Below are 22,954 nucleotides of genomic sequence, written 5' to 3' on the forward strand. Positions count from 1 at the left end.
ATGAGTAGAGGCCTAACCTACTCAACCTTTCCTCATAAGTCAACCCCCTCATCTCCAGAATCAATCTAGTGAACTTTCTCTGAATTGCCTCCAAAGCAAGCATATCCTTTCTTAAATATGGAGAACAAAATTGCATGCAGTATTCCAGGTGTGGCCTCACCAATACCCTGTATAGCTGTAGCAAGACTTCCCTGCTTTTATACTCCATCCCCTTTGCAATAAAGGCCAAGAATCCATCGGCCTTCCTGAACACTTGCTGTACCTGCATACTATCCTTTTGTGTTTCATGCACACGTGCCCACAAAAAATCTTTGATTTTTTTTCTGCCAAAGTCCATGACCTCACACTTTCCAACATTATACTCCATCTGCCAAATTTCTGCCCATTCACTTAGCCTGTCTATGTTCTTTTTCAGATTTTTTGTGTCCTCACACATTGCTTTTCCTCCCATCTTTGTATCATCAGCAGACTTGGCTACGTTACACTCAGTCCCTTCTCCCAAGTCGTCAATATAGATTGTAAATAGTTGGGGTCCCAGCACTGATCCCTGCAGCACCCCACTAGTTACTGGTTGCCAACCAGTGAATGAACCATTTATCTCGACTCTCTGTTTTCTGTTAGTTAGCCAATCCTCTATCCATGCTAATATATTACCCCCAACTCTGTGAACATTTATCTTTTGCAGTAACCTTTTATGTGGCACCTTGTCAAATGCCTTCTGGAAGACCAAATACACCACATCCACTGGTTCCCCTTTATCCACTTTGTTTTTACATTCTCAAAGAATTCCAGCAAATTTGTCAAACATCACTTCCCCTTCATAAATCCATGCTGACTCTGCCTGACCGAATTTTGCTTTTCCAAATGTCCTGCTATTGCTTCTTTAATAATGGACTCCAACATTTTCCCAACCACAGATGTTAGGCTAACTGGTCTATAGTTTCCTGCTTTTTTAAATAGGGGCATTACGTTTGCAGTTTTCCAATCTGCTGGGACCTCCCTAGAGTCCAAGGAATTTTGGTAAATTACAACCAATGCATCCACAATCCCTGCCACTACTTCTCTTAAGACATGAGGATGCAAGCCATCAGCTTCCGGGGATTTATCTGCCTTTAGTCCCATTATCTTACTGAGTACCACCTCGTTAGTGATTGTTTGGTCAATATTGGTCTCTGCCAGCTACATCACACCCTGGAATGCAAAAGAGCCACTCAGTATATTGTTCAATAAAACATTTCTTAACACTTTTCTGCTTAGTTGTCATTCTATTCACTTTGGTCAGCCTGACACGTTGGGCAAGTATAGGCAGACAGGCTGAGAGAAGCCTTTGAACTTTCCTGTAATGGCAGATATATTTTTGTAAACAGTCTGTGTAATTGGTAATCTGTGAATAGTTGTTTATCTAATGTAATTAGGAGAGATATTGTTTCCTAATGCCCCTTGTTCAGTACATCTTCAAAAGGATGTCGAATGTGAGACTGACTGTACCTCAAAAGTCAGTTCTGGTGTTAGAAGGCATCAGGGAGACTGAGCTTGATCCCAAGTGTCAGTGTTTCACCATTTCAGAAGTGAGTTACTGTGTTTCATGGATCAGGGACACATGTTGAAACCACAATATATAGATTGTTTTTACCTGTTTAATGGTCATTAAATGTGCCTGGTGATTTATATCTCAGCTGTGGTTTGATAAAATATATATTCATCTACTTACTGAAGAGTTTAGTCATATTTTAATCAAAGTATATGGTTGATTTTATCTCTTCCTTCCTCAAAAGCTGGAATACAAAAGATGATCGGGACATTTTCCAGATTACAGGTCCTGGGCATAGCACCATTGGTGGAGATTGAGGTGTGGGAGGAATGGCAATAGGGCAGAGTAAGACAATGGTGACAGGAGGTTCTTGATCTATGGTAGGAGTGGGGTGGCAGTGGTTTGTTTTAGGAGTAGAGTGGAGTTTCTGTGCGGTGGCAGTACTGGGAAAATGGCGCAGGGTTGTCATGTTGCCATCAGGGTGCTGGACCTGGAGTGTGACCACACTGGGCAGTCAAGGTATGGGGGCATCGAGAGCGTGTCATTCAGTATAGAAGTACCCAGGAGGGGATGGCATGGTGTGGAAGTGCTGACACCTATGTGGTATATGGGAACACTGGGAGAAGGCTGTGTTTGACAGCACTGGAAAGCACATCCCAGGGGCTGGTAAACTTGAAGGGAATGTAGGGCTACGGTAGTTTCCTGTATAAATATTGAAACAAATTGACCGAGGAAGTGTGTACAGATGTATGATTTTAATATATTATATAGAATAGTTTGATAGGCCTGTTGATTCATATTATCCATAGTTTCTGGGCGTCCATAGTATCAGCTGTGGCTCAGTGGGTAGCACACTTGCCTTTGAGTCAGAAGGTTGTGGGTTCAAGTCCCACTCTGGGAATTTGAGCACATAAATCTAAGCATTACTGAGGGAGTGCTGCACTGTCTGAGCTACTGTCTTTTGGATAAGTCCTTAAACCGAGGTCTCGTCTGCCCTCTCAGGTGGACGTAAAAGATCCCATGGCACTATTTTGAAGAAGAGCAGGGGTGTTATCCCTGGTTTCCTGGCCGATATTTATCCCTCAATCAACATAACAAAAGCAGATTATTTGGACGTTATCACATTGCTGTTTGTGGGAGCTTGCTGTGCGCAAGTTGGCTGCCGTGTTCCCACATTAGAACAGTAACTACACTCCAAAAGTACTTCAGTGGCTGCAAAGCGCTTTGAGGCATTCGGTGGTTATGAAAGGCGCTATATGAATGCAAGTATTTCTTTTCTTACCTCTTTTATAATGTTGGAAGGTTCTCTGACCTGCATCAATAGCAACAGCTATGGGTCCAATCTTTGTCACTGCATTTGCTAATTTGGATTCACGGCGCACGACTTTTCTATATCTTCTGATGGTGGCAACAAACTGATTTTTCTGAAATTTGCAGCTTCCGCGCTGAGTGATAAAGAAAATGTTAAAGATTAAAGTTCATTAATACCGTGTGATGCTTTTCAAAGTACCAGCGATATCTTTACAGGATCTTTAACAGCCTATGGATCCTTGGCACCCTCCTAGTTCTCATCTATATGCTACCCCTTGGCAACATCATCCAAAAATACAGCGTCAGTTTCCACATGTACGCTGATTACATCCAGCTCTACCTTACCACCACTTCTCTCGATCCCTCCACGGTCTCTAAATTGTCAGACTGCTTGTGTGACATGAGCAGAAATTTTCTCCAATTGAATATTGGAAAGACCAAAGCCATTGTTTTCGGTCCTCGCCACAAACTCCATTCCTGAGCCAATGACTCTATCCCTCTCCCCAACTTCTTGTCTGAAGCTGAACCAGAGTGTTCACAATCTTGGTGTCATATTTGACCTTGAAATGGGCTTTCAACCACATATCTGCAGCATAACTAAGACCGCCTATTTCCACCTCCGTAACATCGCCCATCTCCTCTCTTGCCTCGGCTCATCCACTGCTGAAGCCCTCATTCATGCCTTTGTTACCTCTAGACTTGACTATTCCAGCATACTCCTGGCTGGTTTCCCACATTCTACACTGTGTAAACTAGAGGTGAGCCAAAACCCAGCTGTCCATGGGTCACCAAGTCCCACTCACCCATCACCCCTGTGCTCACTGACCTACATCGGTTTCCGGTTAAGCAACGCCTTGATTTAAAAATTCACATCCTTATTTTCAAATCCGGCCATGACCTCACCCCTCCCTATCTCTGTAATCTCCTCCAGCCCCACAACACCCCGAGGTGTCTGCGCTCCTCTAATTTTGCCCATTGAGCATCCCTGATTATAATCGCTCAACCATTTGTGGCCGTGCCTTCTGTTGCCTAGGCCCCAAGCTCTGGAACTCCTTGCCTAAACCTCTCCGCCTCTCTTTTCTCCTTCAAGACGCTCCTTAATACATACCTCTTTGAGCAAGCTTTTGGTCACCAGCGCTAATTTCTACTTACGGGACTCGGTGTCAATTTTTTAAATCTCATAATACTCCTGTGAAGTGGCTTGGGATGTTAAAGGTGCTATATAAATACAAGTTATTAATGTTGTTGTTGTTAAAGATGGTGCAGTGCTTCGGAAATTGGAGACTCAACCATTGCCGCCGACTTTTCATGGACTGGCCACTGATAGCCCAATTGCCCATCTGAGGTTTCTCAGCGGTGCCCCGATCCCCTCCACTACCACTATGCTGCTTCCGATCTGGCTTAAGTGCGTCATCACCATGCGCACCATCGATCTACCACCTCACCCGCCCCCCCCCCGCCCGATGGCGACATTCCCCTCTGAAAATTTTCGGCCCACCCTGCAGTGCCAAAACCTGTTTTTTCCAGTGGTCCAGTGAGGGTGTGGCCTTCTGCAGTGGCGGTGTGGCTTCCCTTAAAGAGGAGGGCTCACTGCCGCCATGTTTTTTTTTGACGGCCGACTTGCGCTGTCGGCCCGACAATTATGCACCTGGGTTTGGCCGGCCCGCCAACAGGCAGCCTGGCAGCCTCCTCTTGAGTGGGGTTACTTCCATGGTGGCGAAGAGAAATTAGGTCATGGATTCTCGCCAAGACCAAAGGTACACAATGCATTGACCACGCTCGACCAGCTCCGATGGACAGGCCGCATTGTCCGCATGCCCGATACTAGACTCCCGAACAAGCACTCTACTCCAAGCTCCGTTACAGCAAGCGAGTCCCAGGAGGGCAGAGGACACCTTCAAAGCCTCCTTGAAAAAATGCAACATCACCACCAACTCTTGGGAATCCCTTGCCCAAGACCGCTCAAAGTGGAGGATCAGCATCCGAGAAGGCACGGAACACTTCGAGTCTCTTCGTCGGGAGCACGTGGAAGCCAAGTACAAAAAGCGGAAGGAGCGTACGACAAATCAAGCACCCCACCCACCTATCCCTCCAACCATCGTCTGCCCCAACTGTGACAGAGACTGTAGATCATGTATTGGGCTCATCAGTCACCTCAAAACTCATTTTAGTGTGGAATCAAGTCATCCTCGACTCTGGGGTACTGCTGGAGAAGATGAATGGTTGTAAAACCGGCCCTCACATCAAAGAGCTTCAGTTTCACAGCACCTCAGACCCATTCCGCAGAGAAAGACAGGGCCACGTTACCCAGTGTGAGGGGCTGAAACAGGGAAAATCAAACAGAGTTGAGACAGTACCAATAAAATCACAACTCTGCTGGATGAAAACAGACACAAAATATATCTTCTACAAGGAGTTCAAACATGAGTGTATGGAATAGATGGAGGAAAGATTTTAAGGATACACTGAAGAACAGGCTGAAACTGTGTGGCATTGATAGAAACAGCTGGGAGATTCTTGCAGCAGACTGACCAGGACAGCATTCAATACTACAACAGAGGGACAATTGTGACATGAATTGTCATCTGCAGTAAGACCAGTGGCTGCTGCAAAAACAGCATCAGCACTGAAGGCAATTTACACAAATATTCACCTAATGGTTTTAAAACAAGTTGGTTCTTAATTACAAAACAATATTCAAAACTTTGAACTGATCAAGTTGTGGCTTAAATTGCATTCCTGAAGATAAATGCCTCTCAGTTACACATAGGCTGCTCTTTCAAATAGTTTGCACCCAAATTTGAGCCTCCCACCAAATATTAATAACTTGTGTATAGGCCACACACCAAACTTTACCTGCTTATTTTGTGGTTAAAAACACAGCTTATATTTTAGTAACTGACCAGCCAGATGGACTGTATGGGAGAGCCAGATGGATTAAAATAATCTTTCCTAGTCCTGTTTTTCCAGTCCTGTACATCATTGTGTTGCCATGGTAACTGTTGTACTGGGTGATGCTATAACTTCCACGGATCAAGCGCAGAGCATGGCAGATGATGTGTTGACTCAGCTGACACTGGCACACCGACACTCTGGGTCACAGAATGGCGAGCAGTCGGGTAATACATACAAACTTAAAGGGTCCGAAATTGCCCCTACCCGAAACGAGCGTATGCACTCCGTTTCTATGGTTTTTCCCGCCGCGATGGTTGAGGTCACCTCTAAGCGAAAGTCCGCGTTGTTTTTTTTTACTCGGATCCGGAAGTTGCTCTTAAGCGGGGTGGGTATGCGGCGGTGGCAACGCTAGAGGGGCGGAAGTTGGGGACGGTGCGGAGTGCCCAGCGCGATGACATCATCACGGTGCCTAGTCACCACGGCTCTCCCTTTCACTTAAAGGGGACAGCCTGCATGATCTTTAAACTTCAGTCCACTGGGACACAAGGGAGGGATTCGGCCAGGCCAGCGGCCTGGCACCCAAGACGGGGTGCTGGGCTGCCTGTTGGCGGTCTGGCCTTACACGGGGACATAATTTTCGGGCCGACACAGCAGGCGGCCGACAAAAAAAAACATGGCCTCAGCGGCAGTAGGTTTAAGCAGAGTTGCACTGCCATTGCAGAAGACCTCAGCCTCAATGGACTACTGCGAAAAAGCTTGTTTTGGCACCGTCGGGCGGGACGAAGATTTTCATGGTGGAATTTTGACGTTGGAGAGGAACATCGGTGGTGCGCACGGTGATGACGCACTTAGCACGGATCGGCACCAGCAGAGCGGTGGGGGGGTGGGTGGGAATCAGGGCACCGCCGGGATAACATGGGAGCGAAATTTTGATAATGGTGGCCATTGTACTCCGCAGCGTGGCTGCCGCTTTCCGGTGTTAAGAGACATTAAGGAAAGGGGCAATTTCGGCCCCAAACCCTCTTAACTCCTCATCCGAATTGTATGACAACAGGAGATGTTGAGAGGGGATTTGATAGATCATTATAAAATAAGGGAAGAAGTGAGAGGAAGACTAACCCTTCCTGAAAGTACTCATTCTCGCATCCTATGGAGCACTGGTTGTACAGTGACATTGGCAGAAGCCAGGGAGCAGATTCCCAGGGAAGAATTGGTCCAAAGTAGGGTCATCGTACATTCTATTTGGACTGAGCTCTGCTGTCTAATGCCATGAACACTATAAATATATTGTGGCTGGTGAATTTGAAACACATTTAAAAGAGATTTACCCTTCCAGTGTACGGATAAGTTGCTTCAGAGTTGATCCCTCCATTTCGCTTCACATATTTAAAGGCTCTGTGCATCCATCCACCTTGACATCCTTTGTTGCGAACATTACAATCGACCAGATTCTGTTCGCTCAGAGGAACCAGTTGTCCTTTAGTCTTAAACCACTGTCCTTCAAGGGCACCATTCGCACTGAAAGCCCAGCATGAGCCACATCGTCCCTGGTAATTACAGAAATACAATCATTTTAAAAACATTCTGATGAATTGGGCTAGAAATTCAGCTCCGTAATGCCTGATTTTTCAGCGCTACGGGTGCCATTTTATGACAACAATAGCATCTGCGCCGCGCGTGCACACTTGTGGTGTGGGGCCGCTGGGCATCATTTTGGTTAGAGTGGTCGGGCGGCGGTTAGGTGCGCGCAGGAAGTATGTCGATTGGGCAAATTGTGACGTCACTCAGCGTGCAATGCTGATTTGACGCCAGCGCTGCCATTTTCGGCGTCATCGCTGGAGCTAACGTCCTGTGTTAACCTCGCACAGCTGGACAGGCGCTCAGCAGCAGCAAGGACCCTCCCCACCAGCGATAGTTAAAGGAATCAGCAAACACTCTCAGTCAGTTGCTGATTAATTTCTACTGGCGCTGTTTAAGTCTGTATAAGTCTTTGGTGCGTTCAGAGTTGTTTAACGTTGATGAGGTGAGAGGAAGTAATGCAGCACGTGGAGAAAGCCTTTGTTCTGACTTTGAGAGTTCTGGTCAGACCACTTGGGCCCTGTCAAGGGTGATGTAGTTTCCATTCCCCTTGGTTTGCAGCATGACAGGGAGATGGAGCAGAGGCAGCAACGAAGAGGACATGCAGCTCGCAGAGGGAGGAGGAGGAGGGTGAGAAGGGCTGTCAGCGGGAGGCCTTACCCACCTGGGGTCTTCCAAGTGAAACCCTTTTACCTCAGCCTGAACCAGGGGCATTGTGTGAGGCAAATGCGCTTTATGAAGGAGGTGCTCACAGAACTCTGCCACCTCTTGCAGCAGGACCCGGAGCCTCACACCAGGGCAAGGACAGCGCTGCTGATGGCTGTGAAGGTGACTGTGGCCCTGAATTTCTTCACATCGGGATCCTTCCAGGCTGGAGCAGGCGACATCTGTAATAACTCCCAGTTCACCCTCCACTGCAGCATGAGAGAGGTGACAGACGCGCTTCTGGCCAGGAGAGGGGAGTTCATTGCCTTCTCTCGGACCATGCTCAGCATCATCATCAAAGGCAGTCCCTCGGAATCGAAGAAGACTTGCTTCCACTCTTAAAATGAGTCCTCAGGTGGCTGAACAGTCCACACGAGAACCACAGTCCCTGTCACAGGTGGGACAAATACCCGTTGAGGGAAAGGGTGGGTGGGACAGGTTTGCCGCATGCTCTTTCCACTGCCTGCGCTTGATTTCTGCATGCTCTCGGCGATGACACTCGAGGAGCTCAGCGCCCTCCCAGATGCACTTCCTCCACTTAGGGCGTCTTTGATCAGGGTCTCCCAGCATATCATGACGGTGAATGCTCAGTATCCTGGCAGCAGTCTTTATTCTGTGCTAGTCCACTGTTCCCACAATTCCACCCCAACAATCTAGAGGCTGTCTGCTGGGAACAAGGCCTGTCCCTTGACAACCTGGCTCATGACTCCACTCCACAACTAACCACATGTGCCCAGTATGCATGCAATGAGAGCCATGCTGCCACACAGAACATGGTAGAGCAGACCATTATATGAAGCAATGGTTCCGGTGCCTGGATTGTTCTAGAGGAGCCCTGCAGTACTCACCAGAGCCCGTCTCAAAATTCGTCACGGTCTGCTGCGCTCTCTACACCCTTGCCATGATGAGGACACAGCCGTTGCCCCCAGGCATGCAGTGATCAGCTGAGGAGGAGGAGGACGTGGAAGAGGAGGGAGCGGAAAGGAGGAGGCAACCCAGATGGCCCCTTTCTACCCGGGATATCCATAATCGAATACTCGCCTGCGGTGCCTTTGCAGCATCCCGCCATGGGCAGCAGCAATCTGGGTTGGCTGGCTGACAGACAACAGCAAGGGCCCTGGCGGAGTTGCAGTGGTGGGAGGACACATGCTGTCATCCTGAGAGAGTACGGCAGGTTCGTGCTGCACGGAGACACTGCCTCTTCCTCAGGGCGGTGCCTCAACAATCCTCGTAATCTGCTGGAGGACATATTGTTGGACTGCTGTGACACCCTGCGAGCCCCTTTCAACACTGATAAACCCAGCCATGATAGCAGCAGTCTGTGTTTGCATGGCAGCAAGCTGAGCTTGCATGACTTCATTCTGAGCTTCCATTGCAGCACTCAGACGTTGGGTGGATGCTGATTATGCTGCCCTGGCTGCAGCCCACTCATGCCCAGTATCTCATCATGTGCAGATCCCGATTCTAACCTATACTCAAAAGTACGCAGCGTGTCAGCATCTGAGCTGGTGGCTAGGAGTGTGTAAGCGATGTTTCTTCTTCTTCATCACCCTCATCCTCTTGCGCCGCTGGCTAGCCAGGTTGGATTTCTTCAGTGTCTAAAAGGAGAAAGGCACAAGAGTAAGGTTGTGTTGAGGGGAAGCAGGGAAAGCAAGAGGTGCAGGCTTACACCAGGTGCAGCTTGTAAATCATAAGAGATTGTGGGATGAGGTGAAAGTGGGATGTGAGAAGGAGGATTACGTATGAGGATACCGTCATCTTGTATTCTTCCAGCCCAGCCGCTGATCACGGGCTCAGCAATGGCCCCTGCCAAGAATGGCCAGCACCATCTCCTCCATGGAGGTCAGGTTGTGCAGGCGCGCCTGCCACGCTTCTCCCCACCCCCTCCCCTCTCTGTGTAGGTCCCGTTGGCACCGATTGTAAGCCACCTCTTACTGCAAGAGAAAGGGAAGTGTGTCAGTGAGTGCAGTGCAATGTGTTTGGGTGAGGTGCCTGTAATGGTTGAATAGTGGACAGTGTGTGAAAGCTGAGAGATATGGGTGTGAAACTTGCATCAGTGGTAAATGTGTGAGGGTGAGGTGAAGCTATGAATGTGATGTATGAGTCACATTTGGTAGAGATGTTGGCAGGTGAATGATGGGGGTGTGGTGCATTGAGCAGTGTGTGAGGCTAATAGTGCAGATGGTGAGAAATGGCATTTGAAGATGAATTCACTGACCTTGACCATTCGTGTGAGGTCACTAAACTTCTTCCTGCACTGCGTCCAGATCCTTGGGGCTAAACAGCTGGCATTCACCACAGCGGTTATCTGCTCCCATTGGACTTTTACCTGGAGGGCTTCCTGGCCATCTGTGGAAACAGCATCTCTCTCTTCGAGTTGACCTCCTTCACCAGTGCTGCATCGGAGAACCTAGGCACCCACTCTCTTCCCTGTTGTGACATTTTTCTTATCTGCTATCTTCCTCAGCCAGTTCAATGAAATTCTGCTGGCAGAATGCACCTCCCCATTAAGAGGTGCAGACTGCCTTTACAGGTGCAGGCTAGCTTTAAGTGGTGCTAGCCTCACCTGAACTTTCCCCCCCCCCACTCAGCAGTGGGTTAGCCTGGGCTGGACCCCGCAATCAGGCGAATCAGCAGGCTGCACCAAGTTCGCGGCGTGCCTGCATTCCTTTGAACGGCGCGGGCTGATCATGCCCGATCCACGAGCCCATTTTCAGAAGCTAACAAATGTCTAGGCCAAAATCTTCTTCCATCTCTTGTAAGGTGGAGTGCAGATTAACACTATCGTTAGTCCATCTTCTATAGTGAGGTTGATAGGAAACATATGGCTCAATGAGTGTCTGTGTGCCAGGGTTGGGAGGGCAGTGCTTGTACTCTTGTTTCTTAGAGCGGAGACATGGTTCACTGTAGAATGGTTTTAAACAGACAGATTTGGGCTGGAGCCAGGGGCACAGTAAGTTAGCACTCTGTTGGTGACCCAGGTTTAAATCCAGCTTAGCCTGATAGGAGGCGAAATTCCGGAGCGTCCCGTTTGGGGGCAGTAACCTTTGTGAGGCGGGTCTTCCTGTGCCCGGCACAGAAGCCCCTCCCACGACCTAAATTGGGGTTACAGCCCCTGACAGGAAGTGGACCACAATGGTGGGCACTCCACTTCCTGTCAGGGCCGGCTTGGGGGCGCTACCCGGGCGAAACATGGAGCGCTACGCGGACTCTGCGCTGATGCGTTCCAAGGGTTTTCAGCGGCCTTCACTAGGCCAGCAGGTGATGCGAGGTCCCGTAACATGCAGCTGGGCACTAAAACAGAATGCCGGGCTGCACGATTGTGGCAACGACCCTGTGAAACTTGTCACTGAGGTCGGACTGGTAAGTCGGAGGGCAGCACAAAATGGCACCGCGCACCTCCCCTTTAAATCTCGCCCCATGAGTGGAGTACAGCCCAGTTCACGACCCGTGAGGCTGGCACTGACCTTATCCGCGGCAACCTCACAGGGTGCAGCACGATTTCTGCCATGGGGCAAAAACGGGCCGCAGTCAGTCGAAAAGGGATTGTCATGCATGGCAATGATGTCATCGACGGAAGTGCAGCAGCCTGGGGCGCTACCAGCGGGGCACGGTGCTATTGGTTTCGCTCCTCCGCTCACTCCCGTGGAACCAGTAGCCTCCCCCCCCTCCCCCGCAGGCAAAATAAGGTACCCTGTTAGTGCCCCCAGGAGGCACTAATGTGAGGTGCAGCGCAGGAGAATTTTTAGCCCTATGGGTTGATAATCTCACTGCAGGCTATAAGAGTCATGTGTGAAATTGGATAGTCTCAACCCATTTCTTATTAAGTGTGAGACCAAGATGCATAACTTCAACTTTTCTTCAGAACTTCACAATTAAAAATCGCTAGGAGGATTCCTTCTGATTTTTACCTGGTTCTTTACTCGAGTAACATAGCCTTTTGTGCGCCAGTCGACAGTTGGACCCATTTCAACATCATTACTTTCATCATCTTCATCATCTTCATCATCTTCATCAACTGCTCCTTCAGTTGAGTTATCAGCTTCGGCTGGGAGGAATCCATTCATGAGTTTATTGAACTCTTCAGTGGTCTAGAAATTTAAGTACATGGACGTTCATTAATAAAATGACTGACTGTTAATGTAGAATGTGCAGGAGGCGGGTGGATAGCCTCCCAGGGTTACATTTTCATCCATTCTCTGAGTCTAGCGACAAAGGGAGGTGAGAGTATCAAGCAATGCTCACACTCAATACTCATGTCTAATCTTTGACTAAAATAAGGAACTGCAGGAAAACATGATTCAATCTATTTCTTCACATTCCAGTATAAAGTGGGGGTAACGAAACCTGAAGGCGATACAGCATCTCTCTGGTCTATGGTACAATGATCAAAATGGCGGCAGTTATTGTACCTTATTTTCTGTGAAAACATTCGATAATCTTCTATGGTAATTATAATCTTACAGAAGACTTTCACCAGTGAGGAGCCAGGGTAAAAGCTGCTATTCCCCCAGGAGGCCATTTGGCCCATCGTGTCCATGAGGAGAAAGGTTAAAAGCTGCCATTCCTCATGGTGGCTGAGTTTATTGGTGCATAACTGAGCCATACTGATCAGGAGGGTCCCAGGTTCCATCACCAGCCTGTGCATAATTAACTGATCTCAGCTGGGGCTGCAGTTGGGTCTACAATTGGCCTTCGTGTTCTTGGACTTAGAGAAGAAAGTCAGGCAGGATTCCCATTTCTGATCACAAGTCAGTGCATTGGAGAGCAGCTGTTGCTCAAGGATCGGGTTGTATTTTGATGCTGCCCTGGTCAAATACTCTGCCCACACTAACTGTTAAAGCTCACACATCAGGACTGAGAAAACAGAGGCTGCTAATGGACCTGTCTCCCATGGTAATTGCCCTTGTTTCACACCAATTTTCCAGCGGTTAAATCAATATTTATGATAAAATATAATGACAATGAGTCTAAATTCCCATTGATCCCAATGTTGGGCTTTGGTCCATCACTGCAGGGAGGTTGGGGCCAAGGAGAGATTGATGCAGCTGGCATGTTGAGCACTGCCAACACTATCCGATCATTTCTATGGTGCCAGTTAGCTTGGTGCAGGTGGGATCATCCCATTCTTTTTATTCACACTGGCAATAACAAAAAGTACAGCAGACGTATGGACAGTGCTCCAGCCCATGGTGCTCGCTGTTTACAAGGGAAATTAGGGATAGTGTTAAATCCAAGGAAGAGGCATATAAATTGGCCAGAAAAAGCAGCAAACTGAGGACTTGGAGAAATTTAGAATCCAGCAGAGGAGGACTAAGGATTTAATTAGGTGGGGGGAAATAGAATATGAGAGGAAGCTTGCCGGGAACATAAAAACTGACTGCAAAAGCTTCTATAGATATGTGAAGAGAAAAAGATTAGTGAAGACAAATGTAGGCCCCTTGCAGTCAGATTCAGGAGAATTTATAATGGGGAACAAAGAAATGGCAGACCAATTGTAAAAATATTTTGGTTCTGTCTTCACGAAGGAAGACACAAATAACCTTCCGCAAATACAAGGGGACCAAGGCTCTAGCGAGAAGGAGGACCTTATTAGTCAGGAAATGGAGTTCGGGAAATTGATGGGATTGAAGGCCGATAAATACCCAGGGTCTGATAGTCTGCATCCCAGAGTACTTAAGGAAGTGGCCCTAGAAATAGTGGATGCATTGGTGGACATTTTCCAACATTCTATAGACTCTGGATGAGTTCCTATGGCTTGAGGGTAGCTAATATAACCCCACTTTTTAAAAAAGGAGGGAGAGCGAAAACAGGGAATTATAGATTGGTTAGCCTGACATCAGTAGTGGGGAAAATGTTGGAATCAATCATTAAAGATGTAATAGCAGCGCATTTGGAAAGCAGTGACAGGATCGGTCCAAGTTAGCATGGATTTATGAAAGGGAAATCATGCTTGACAAATCTTCTAGAATTTTTTGAGGATGTAACTAGTACAGTAGACAAGGGAGAACCAGTGGATGTGGTATTTGGACTTTCAAAAGGCTTTTGACAAGGTCCCACACAAGAGGTTAATGTGCAAAATTAAAGCACATGGTATTGGGGGTAATGTATTGATGTGGACAGAGAACTGGTTGGCAGACAGGAAGCAAAGAGTAGGAATAAACAGATCCTTTTCAGAATGGCAGGCAGTGACTAGTGGGGTACCGCAAGGTTCAGTGCTGGGACCCCAGCTATTTACAATATACATGAATGATTTAGACAAAGGAATTGAATGTAATATCTCCAAGTTTGCAGATGACACTAAGCTGGGTGGCAGTGTGAGCTGTGAGGAGGATGCTAAGAGGCTGCAGGGTGACTTGGACAGGTTAGGTGAGTGGGCAAATGCATAGCTGATGCAGTATTAAATAGATAAATGTGAGGTTATCCACTTTGGTGGCAAAAACAGGAAGGCAAAATATTATCTGAATGGTGACAGATTAGGAAAAGAGGAGTTGCAACGAGACCTGGGTGTCATGGTACATGAGTCATTGAAAGTTGGCATGCAGGTACAGCAGGTGGTGAAGAAGGCAAATGGCATGTTGGCCTTCATAGCGAGAGGAGTTGAGTATAGGAGCAGGGAGGTCTTACTGCAGTTGTACAGGGCCTTGGTGAGGCCATACCTTGAATATTGTGTACAGTTTTGGTCTCCTAATCTGAGGAAGGACGTTCTTGCTATTGAGGGAGTGCAGCGAAGGTTCACCAGACTGATTGCCGGGATGGCAGGATTGACATATGAAGAAAGTCTGGATCGACTAGGCTTATATTCACTGGAATTTAGAAGAATGAGAGGGGATCTCATAAAAACATATAAAATTCTGATGGGATTGGACAGGTTAGATGCAGGAAGAATGTTCCTGATATTGGGGAAGTCCAGAACCAGGGGACACAGTCTAAGGATAATGGGTAAGCCATTTACGACCGAGATGAGGAGAAACTTCTTCAGTCAGAGAAATGTGAATCTGTGGAATTCTCTACCACAGAAAGATGTTGAGGCCAGTTCATTAGATATATTCAAAAGGGAGTTAGATGTGGCCCTTACGGCTAAAGGGATCAAGGGGTATGGAGAGAAAACAGGAATGGGGTACTGAAGTTGCATGATCAGCCATGATCATATTGAATGGTGGTGCAGGCTCGAAGGGCCGAATGGCCTACTCCTGCACCTATTTTCTATGTTTCTATGTTTAACAAGGACAACAAGGATGTAATGAGATGTACAATGGCGAGAAGAATCTATTTTGATACAAGCAGACATTGGTAAGGGAAATGGGAGACTTTGTTAAAATGAGGTGCTGTGACTTCACTAACCATATTTCACAACTCATTCATTCATAGCACCTCAATAACTGTCATCTAATAGCCTCTCATATTACACATATTGTACACACCAGATCTCCAAACTGGTTGATTCCCACAGTAAATGTGTGCTTCCCCATTGAGTGCTCCAGGTTGTGCTGTTCAATGAATCTCATATTGTCCTCCCAGACCAGTCTCCTGTAGGTCTCCTCTTCCTGAAAAAAGACATTTGGATTATCAAGTTCTAGCACCTTCCATCAGTGTAATTATACAATAATTTTAAAATCCCTGTGCAAAAGCTGAAATAATATTTAGCATTCAGGTTTCTATCCATATCAGATAGGGTGCACTCATTACCCTCCCATACACACACAAACCTAAACCAGATTGAGCCCTTACTCTTGGGAGATCAACACTAAAAGTACACATGGAATAAACAACTGAGCAAGATCAACATCTTTATCCTGTACATAATATTTTGGAGCGAGCAACATAGAAATTGGATAATAGGGGAAGGATTTAGGTCATGTGTTTCACGGATTATATTTTGTCACCTGCACTCCATTAGCAGGGGATATATGTTCTGATTACCGGGTGTGGTACCAATGTCAATGTATTTTAAATTAATGAGCCTGAAGCTTCCCAAGGGTTATTTATGGTTTCTGCGGTAATTCAGCAGAAGTCCAGTTGAATCCTCAGTGATCTGAGTTACACCAGGTCTCTGCTGTTTCCCTGCCAGTCAGTTCTGGAGTTACAGAGTCTGGGAGAATGCCCAGTGAATTTTAGGGCCAATATGTTTTCAATTTCACTTCCCAGCCATTCCATCCAATGGGGAACTCACCTCTCCCGCCTTAACACCAAATGGGAATTCTCAACATTTAGCAAGTGCATGGAATCCCTTCCCCCTTCTGGGTGAGCTGAATGTTTGGAGTAGGGTCTGCACTAGAACAAATTCCCATTTTTCCCTTTTACCTCCGTGTACTGCTTCTCATGCTGTGATTTCCAGTTCTTCCAATCTTCATCCAGTGTTGAATCAAATGTGTGGCCTGAGGCTGCAGCCAGAATAGACAGCACCACACAGCCCAGCAACAGAGAGAACTTCATGATGGACAATCTAATGGAGCAAAACCAATGGCATTAGACATTGAGTGGACAATATTCATAGATTATTTTTCAAATAGTTGATTTATAAAGTTACTCTGCATGGAGAGCAATATATGCAAATAGATTCTCTTCAATCATCTATCAATTGCTTTCACATTTTTGGATCTTAGCTTCACTGAACAGAAAAATACTTCATGGCCGTAGTCTGTTGAGTTCAAATACCACCATGGCAGTTTAAAAATATCTTCAAATAAAATAAACTGATATCAATAAAAGTGTGGTCTGCGGGTGAAATTGATGGGGGAATTACCCGATTAACTCCATTCTGGCCGGGAACAGTTGTGACACTATATGCAGCCATAAAAGTGACCATGAAGCTTATTGATAATTATAAAAACCCACTGGTTCTCTTTCTTCCCTAAATCTCCTTACTTTGCTGAATGACCATCCTTACCTGGTCGAGACTAGATATGACTTCAGTCCCACACCAATGTGGTTCACTATTAATTGCCCTCTGAAGTGGCCCGGCAAGCTATTCCACTATATCAGGGAATCTGGGGATGTGCAATAAATGCCAGCCTTAACAGAAATGCCCTGATCCCGAGAATGAATTTTAAAAACCTCACACCAATCAAGAGCAAAGACAAGAATTGTGTTCTCTGTATATTGGGTTAACATCCAAAGGGATACTTGCAATTGCTGGAAACACAGTCCTCCCTTCCCCACCCTGCACCCACCCATCCCCAATATAACCCCAGTGAGCAGCAAAACAGAACACCAGCCACTGCATACTGCAAATCCGCTGAGAGGATAGACGCACCAACGTTAGCGTCCTCAATCAAGCCAACATCCCCGGCATTGAAGCACTGACCACACTCGACCAGCTCCGTTGGGCAGGCCACATTGTTCGCATGCCAGACACAAGACTCCAAAAGCAAGCGCTCTACTCAGAACACCCACACAGCAAACGAGCCCCAGGTGGACAGAGGAAACATTTCAAGAACACCGTCAAAGCCTTCTTGATAAAATGCAACATCCCCAATGACACCTGGGAGTCCCTGGCCCAAGACCGCCCTAAGTGGAGGAAGAGCATCTGGGAGGGTGCTGAGCACCTCGAGTTTCATCGCCGAGAGCATGGAGAAACCAAGCACAGACAACGGAAGGAGCGTGCGGCAAACCAATCTCCCCATCCAACTTTTCCTTCAACGACTGTCTGTCCCACCTGTGACAGAGACTGTAATCCCCATATTGGACTGTTCAGTCACCTAAGAACTCACTTTTAGAATGGAAGCAAGTCTTCCTCAATTTCGAGGGACTGCCTATGATGATGAGGTCGTGATATTTCACCGTGAATATATTACAATTACACTGTATTGATTATTATATATATATATATGCACTCACATTCACACACACTACAATGTAAATAATTACACACACTCTGCACATACATATTATACACATTGTAGTATTGTGGTCAGTTTCTCCTGGATCTTCCCCACATTGTTAGATAGGAACATAGGAACAGGAGTAGGCCATTTAACCCCTCGGGTGTGTTCCGCTAGTCAATGAGATCATGGTTGATCTGCGACCTAACTCCACAAACCCGCCTTTGCCCCATATCCTTTAATAACTTTGGTTAACAAAACTCTATCAATCCCAGAGTTAAAATTAACAACTGATCTAGCATCAATTACCATTTGCGGAAGAGAGTTCCAAACTTCTACCACCCTTTGTGTGTAGAAGTGTTTCCTAATTTCACTCCTGAAAAGTCAGGCTCTAATTTTTAGACTATAACTCCCCTAGTCCTACATTCCCCAACCAGCAGAAATATTTTCTCTCTATCTATCCTATCCGTTCCCCTCAATATCTTGAATAATTTGCTCAAATCATCCCTTAACCATCTAAATTTTAGAAAATACGTTAGTTTGTGTAATCTCTCCTCGTAATTTAACCCTTGAAGTCTGGATATCAGTCTGGTAAACCTACGCTGCACTCCCTCCAAGGCCAATATATCCTTCCTAAGGTGTGGTGCCCAGAACTGCTCACAGTGCTCCAGGTGTGGTCTAACCAGGGCTTTGTACAGCTGCAGCATAACTTCTACCCCCTTGTATTCTAGTCCTCTGGATATAAAGGACATCAGTCCATTAGTCTTCGATTACTTTCTGCACCTGTTCATGACATTTTTCTTCCTGTTCAAGCTAGGCTCCTGCTCAGCTCTAAATGCACTACTCTACACACAGCTCCTCCTCTCTCCCTTCACCCTTACACTCTGAAGTCAATGGGTAGAAAGTAATGATTGCCATGTTATTGCATGGATGCCAAGTGCACTGATATAAAATCAGTTTATCTGCTGCTTTGTAATAAATGGCTTAATGTCTTTTTTAATATCATGGAGTCAGGAATTTGCTGTGAGCTTATTAAATGTTTGTAGAATAACATCAGCAATGGCTGTTTCTATCCTTAGGACTCATCACCATCTCCTCCTCCAGCTCATTTTTTACCAGTGTCCCAAAACTGTGGGACTCCTTACCTCCCTCAGGCCTTCCTTCCCCCGACAATCTGCAGGATAGTCTAACCAACACAAAACAGAAACAGAGAGTAGGGGTTATAGGTAGTTACTCAGATTAGCAAATGGTGTAAAATGGTGTTCCACAAGGATCGGTGCTGGGACCACTGTTGTTCACCATTTGCATAAATGATTTTGATTCAGGAATCAGATGTTCAATTTCAAAATTTGTGGTTAACACCAAATTGGGGGGTGTAGTTAATATAGAGGAGGTTGGTGACAAAATACAGAAAGACATTAATAAACTTTCAGAATGGGCATGTAATTGGCAAATGAATTCCAATATAGATAAGTGTGAGGTAATACATTCTGGTGGGAAGAATAAGGAGCCAAATACTCCTTAGAAAAGAAGTGTCTAAATGCAGTAGAGGAACCGAGGGATCTGGGGGTACCGATACACTGATCACTAAAAGTAGTGACGCAATTTAATAAGGCCTTGTAAAAAGCAAAAAAAGCACGAGGGTTCATTTCTAGAGGGATAGAATTCAAAAGCAGAGGTTATGTTAAACTCACATAAAACCTTGGTTAGACCACACAGAGTACTATGAACAGTTCTGGTCACCATATTATAAAAAGGATAGAGGAACTGGAGAAGGTCCAAAAAGATTTACTAGAATGATACGAGAACTGAGAGGTTAAAACTGTCAGGAAATATAGAATGGGCTGGGGTTCTTTTCTCTAGAAAAGAGAAAACTAAGGGTGAACTGATAAATATCTTCAAGTTTATAAAAGAGTTTGATACGGTAAACGTAGAGATGTTTCCACTTGTGGGCGAGACCAGAACTAGGGAAAATAAATATAAGATAGTTACTAATAAATCCAATCGGGAATTCAGGAGAAACATCTTTACCCAGAGTGTGGTTAGAATGTGGAACTCGCTGCCACAGGGAGCAGTTGAGGCGAATAGCACAGATGCATTCAAGGGTAATCTGGATAACCTCATGAGGGAGAAAGGAATAGAAGGGTATGCTGATGGGGTTAGATGAAAAGGGGTGATAGGAGGTCCATGTGGAGCATAAACACTGGCATGGACTTTTTGGGCCGAATGGCCTGTTTCTGTGCTGTAAATACATTGTAATACTTTACAAGTTTGGCATCGCCCAACCACTCTTTGATTTAGCTTCCCAATCCTCCTATTCTTTTAAAAACTTGGTGTTCTATTTGGTGGACATCAGCCCTTCACCTTGGTTTCTCAATTGAAAAATAAATCCCCTCATTATGCTCACACATGGTCATTTACAGTGCACACCATTGACCAGAAGCTGGACTGGACCAGCCGTATCAACACCATAGCTATACATGCAGGGCAGAGACTCGGTCCTCTGGGATAAGTGCCTCATCTCCTAACCCCTCAGAGCCTCTTCAAAATCAAGTCAAGAGTGTGATGGAATAATCACCACTCACATGGATGGGTGCAGCCGCAACAACACTAAAGCAGCTCAACAGCATCCAGGATAGAGCATTTCACTTCATTGGTGCCCCTGTTGCTAGACTCAGTTTCCCCGCCCTACGGCTGTAGTATGTACTATTTACAGGATGTGCTGTAGAAAATTACCAAAATTATTCTTTCACCTTCTACCATCAAGAAGGACTAGAGCAGCACTGTCTTGTTACATCACCACCTCCAAGTTCCCCTCCAAGTCACACCCTACCCTGATCTGGATATATATAGCCGCTCCCTTGTCATTGGGTCAATATCTCGGAAAGCCCTACCTAACTCCATTGCGGGACTACCTTCATCACAAGGATGGCAGCAGTTCAAATAGAAGGCCCTCCACCACCTTTTCAACCAGCTAGGGATGGACGATAAATGCCAGCTTTGCCAGCGGTGTCCACATCCTGAGAACAAATATTAGTAAAAAACAGAAGAGGAGGAGTTCATTAATCTGGTTATTTTAAACAGATTAAACCACTTCCCCAAAACACTGAAACCGAGGAATTTGTAATGTGTTCCATCTGGTCATATACACAAAATGTGTTTGGATTCCATCCCATCCTATCCCAATCAATCCCACCCAATCCATCAATGAATATCAGCGGGAATGAAACAAAAGCCTTGCATTAGCAAACTCACCTTGGAGTGATCTTGCTCTCTGAGTGCAACTCCATCAAACAGCGGGTGTACACCCACTTTATATACACACACAGCCTTCGGGATCCTCCCCTCAATCCTATAGCAACATCACTGATTGGGAAATGTAAAAAAGTAATAAACAAATTAAATGGAATTGGTTCCTGTATTTCAGAGTGTTGCTCCAGAATCAAATTCCTCTTTTACAATGACGCACAGAAACAGTGCTTTGAAATGTAATATTCACAATACTTTCTTTTTTTTTTCTTTTTTTTTCTTTTTTTGAGTAATTTTCTGTTATTAAGGGTGGCCCAGAATCTTTAAGAGTTACTGATGCCAGATAGTCTGTCCATTGACCTTGCTGTGCTCCTGATGCATCATGTGCAGTGTGATGGGATGAGCATGATACAACGTGAGTGAGCTGACCCAGGGTCCCAGCACCAGCTCACTCTCTGCACTACAGGCAGGTACTGCTGTGTAAATACATAAACAGGCTAACTGAAACAGGAGTAAGTAACTTAACTGTGTTCTTTATAGCAACTCCCCAAAATGGTGACCCAAAACTAGCATGGAACCAGCATGTTTATTTACAGCAGCATGTGACTAGCTCCCACAGCCTGTCTATTGTCCTGTAATAAACAAATAGAGTATGAACACAACATGTTTCCCCCCTTCTGAAAACACAGTCTATGAACAGACAAAGTTCTTGAGATAGACAGGCTGTGTTCTGATACGCTGAGACTGGCATAGAACTTGCGGAGTTTGATCGAGGTTTTCGGTTGGGAAATAGAACAGTGCCTCTATTCCATCCTGCTGGTCTGTTGGCCTGTGAGTTGGCATCAGTCTACAAGCGTTCCATTGAGTTCCATCATCGAGCTCATAGGTGTGAGGGCTGAACTTTCGCCCGATCTGTTGTGGAGGCGAAAGTGAAGATGCGAGCTTGTGACTCCAGTTTGGGCGCTTAACTCTGACCCAATCTCCATTCTTCAGTTGGGGCTTTTGAGTGCGTCGTTTTGTGTCAGTGTACGACTTCGCTTTTCGTTGGTATTTCAAAATCTGGGATGTGAGTGTGGTTATCTTCACGCTAGGTTTGGCTGGAAGTTTGAGAATGTCCAGTAGCCAGCGAAAATTCTGCCCAATCATGAGCTCAACGAGTGCTTTGTTGAATGGAGAATGATTTGAACCGCTTCGTCGAATGTTTGGCTTGCTGCAAGGTTAGCTTTCAAATCCTCATTGATGACGCGGTTAAATCGCTCAACACCTCCGTTGTTTTGAGGATTGTACCGAGCAGTAAGGCGATGCTCGATAGCATGACGAGTGAGGTAATCCACGACACAAACTGATGCGTTCATAATAAAGGATGAAACTGAGTACTGTGTACGAGGAGCAAGTGTGACCTTAGCTCCTTTAATGAGACTCTAGAGTGCAGGTACCTCGTGGGTGCCTGCTTATATACCGTGCTCCCAAGGGATGCTGGGATCCCTTGGGACTCCAACAGGTAGGCCCTCTGGTGGTAATGTAATACAGGTTGCAAGGGGTTAAATACATGACATCACTCCCCCATAAAGGCAATAGTGCACTTATTTACAAGGTGAGATGATCTGGGGCTTTTCGTTCCCTTGTCGATCGTCTCGGTACAAATGCAGGTGTGGTGAGTTGGTTAGTTCTTCACTGGGCTGTTGGGCAGCCGGCCTTGCCAGGCTGCTGGGGATGGTGAGTTCGGCATCGTGGTCAACTGTGATGTCAGTTGCCACTTGTCTGTGTGTTGGAGGGTCAAAGTTGGTGGTGTCTTCTTCAGCTTGTTCGTAGCTGTTGGTGAATCGCAATTTGATTTGGTCCAAGTGTTTTCTGCATGTTA

At 46.1% G+C, this 22,954-nt stretch overlaps 1 protein-coding gene across 3 annotated transcripts in view; it reads right to left on the reverse strand.

Moving 5' to 3' along the window:
* Positions 1–21,182, reverse strand: part of LOC139228704 (procathepsin L-like) — a 31,907-nt gene extending 10,725 nt beyond the window's left edge. Inside the window, exons 1-6 of one of the 3 annotated variants that reach the window (XM_070859973.1) lie at positions 21,100–21,182; positions 16,325–16,466; positions 15,445–15,567; positions 11,932–12,111; positions 7,066–7,284; positions 2,814–2,976 (exon numbers count right to left, since the gene is read on the reverse strand). In XM_070859973.1, the coding sequence (XP_070716074.1) occupies positions 2,814–2,976; positions 7,066–7,284; positions 11,932–12,111; positions 15,445–15,567; positions 16,325–16,466; positions 21,100–21,134 (862 nt within the window). In that variant the 5' untranslated portion in view covers positions 21,135–21,182. Of the gene's footprint in view, positions 1–2,813; positions 2,977–7,065; positions 7,285–11,931; positions 12,112–15,444; positions 15,568–16,324; positions 16,467–18,989; positions 19,037–20,738; positions 20,865–21,099 lie in introns of those variants that run through there. The other 2 variants (XM_070859974.1, XM_070859975.1) reach the window with 2 other exon arrangements.
* Between the last annotated feature and the right edge of the window lie 1,772 nt (positions 21,183–22,954).

This window comes from Pristiophorus japonicus, chromosome 18 (genome assembly GCF_044704955.1).
Source record: "Pristiophorus japonicus isolate sPriJap1 chromosome 18, sPriJap1.hap1, whole genome shotgun sequence".
Classification (NCBI taxonomy): domain Eukaryota; kingdom Metazoa; phylum Chordata; class Chondrichthyes; family Pristiophoridae; genus Pristiophorus; species Pristiophorus japonicus.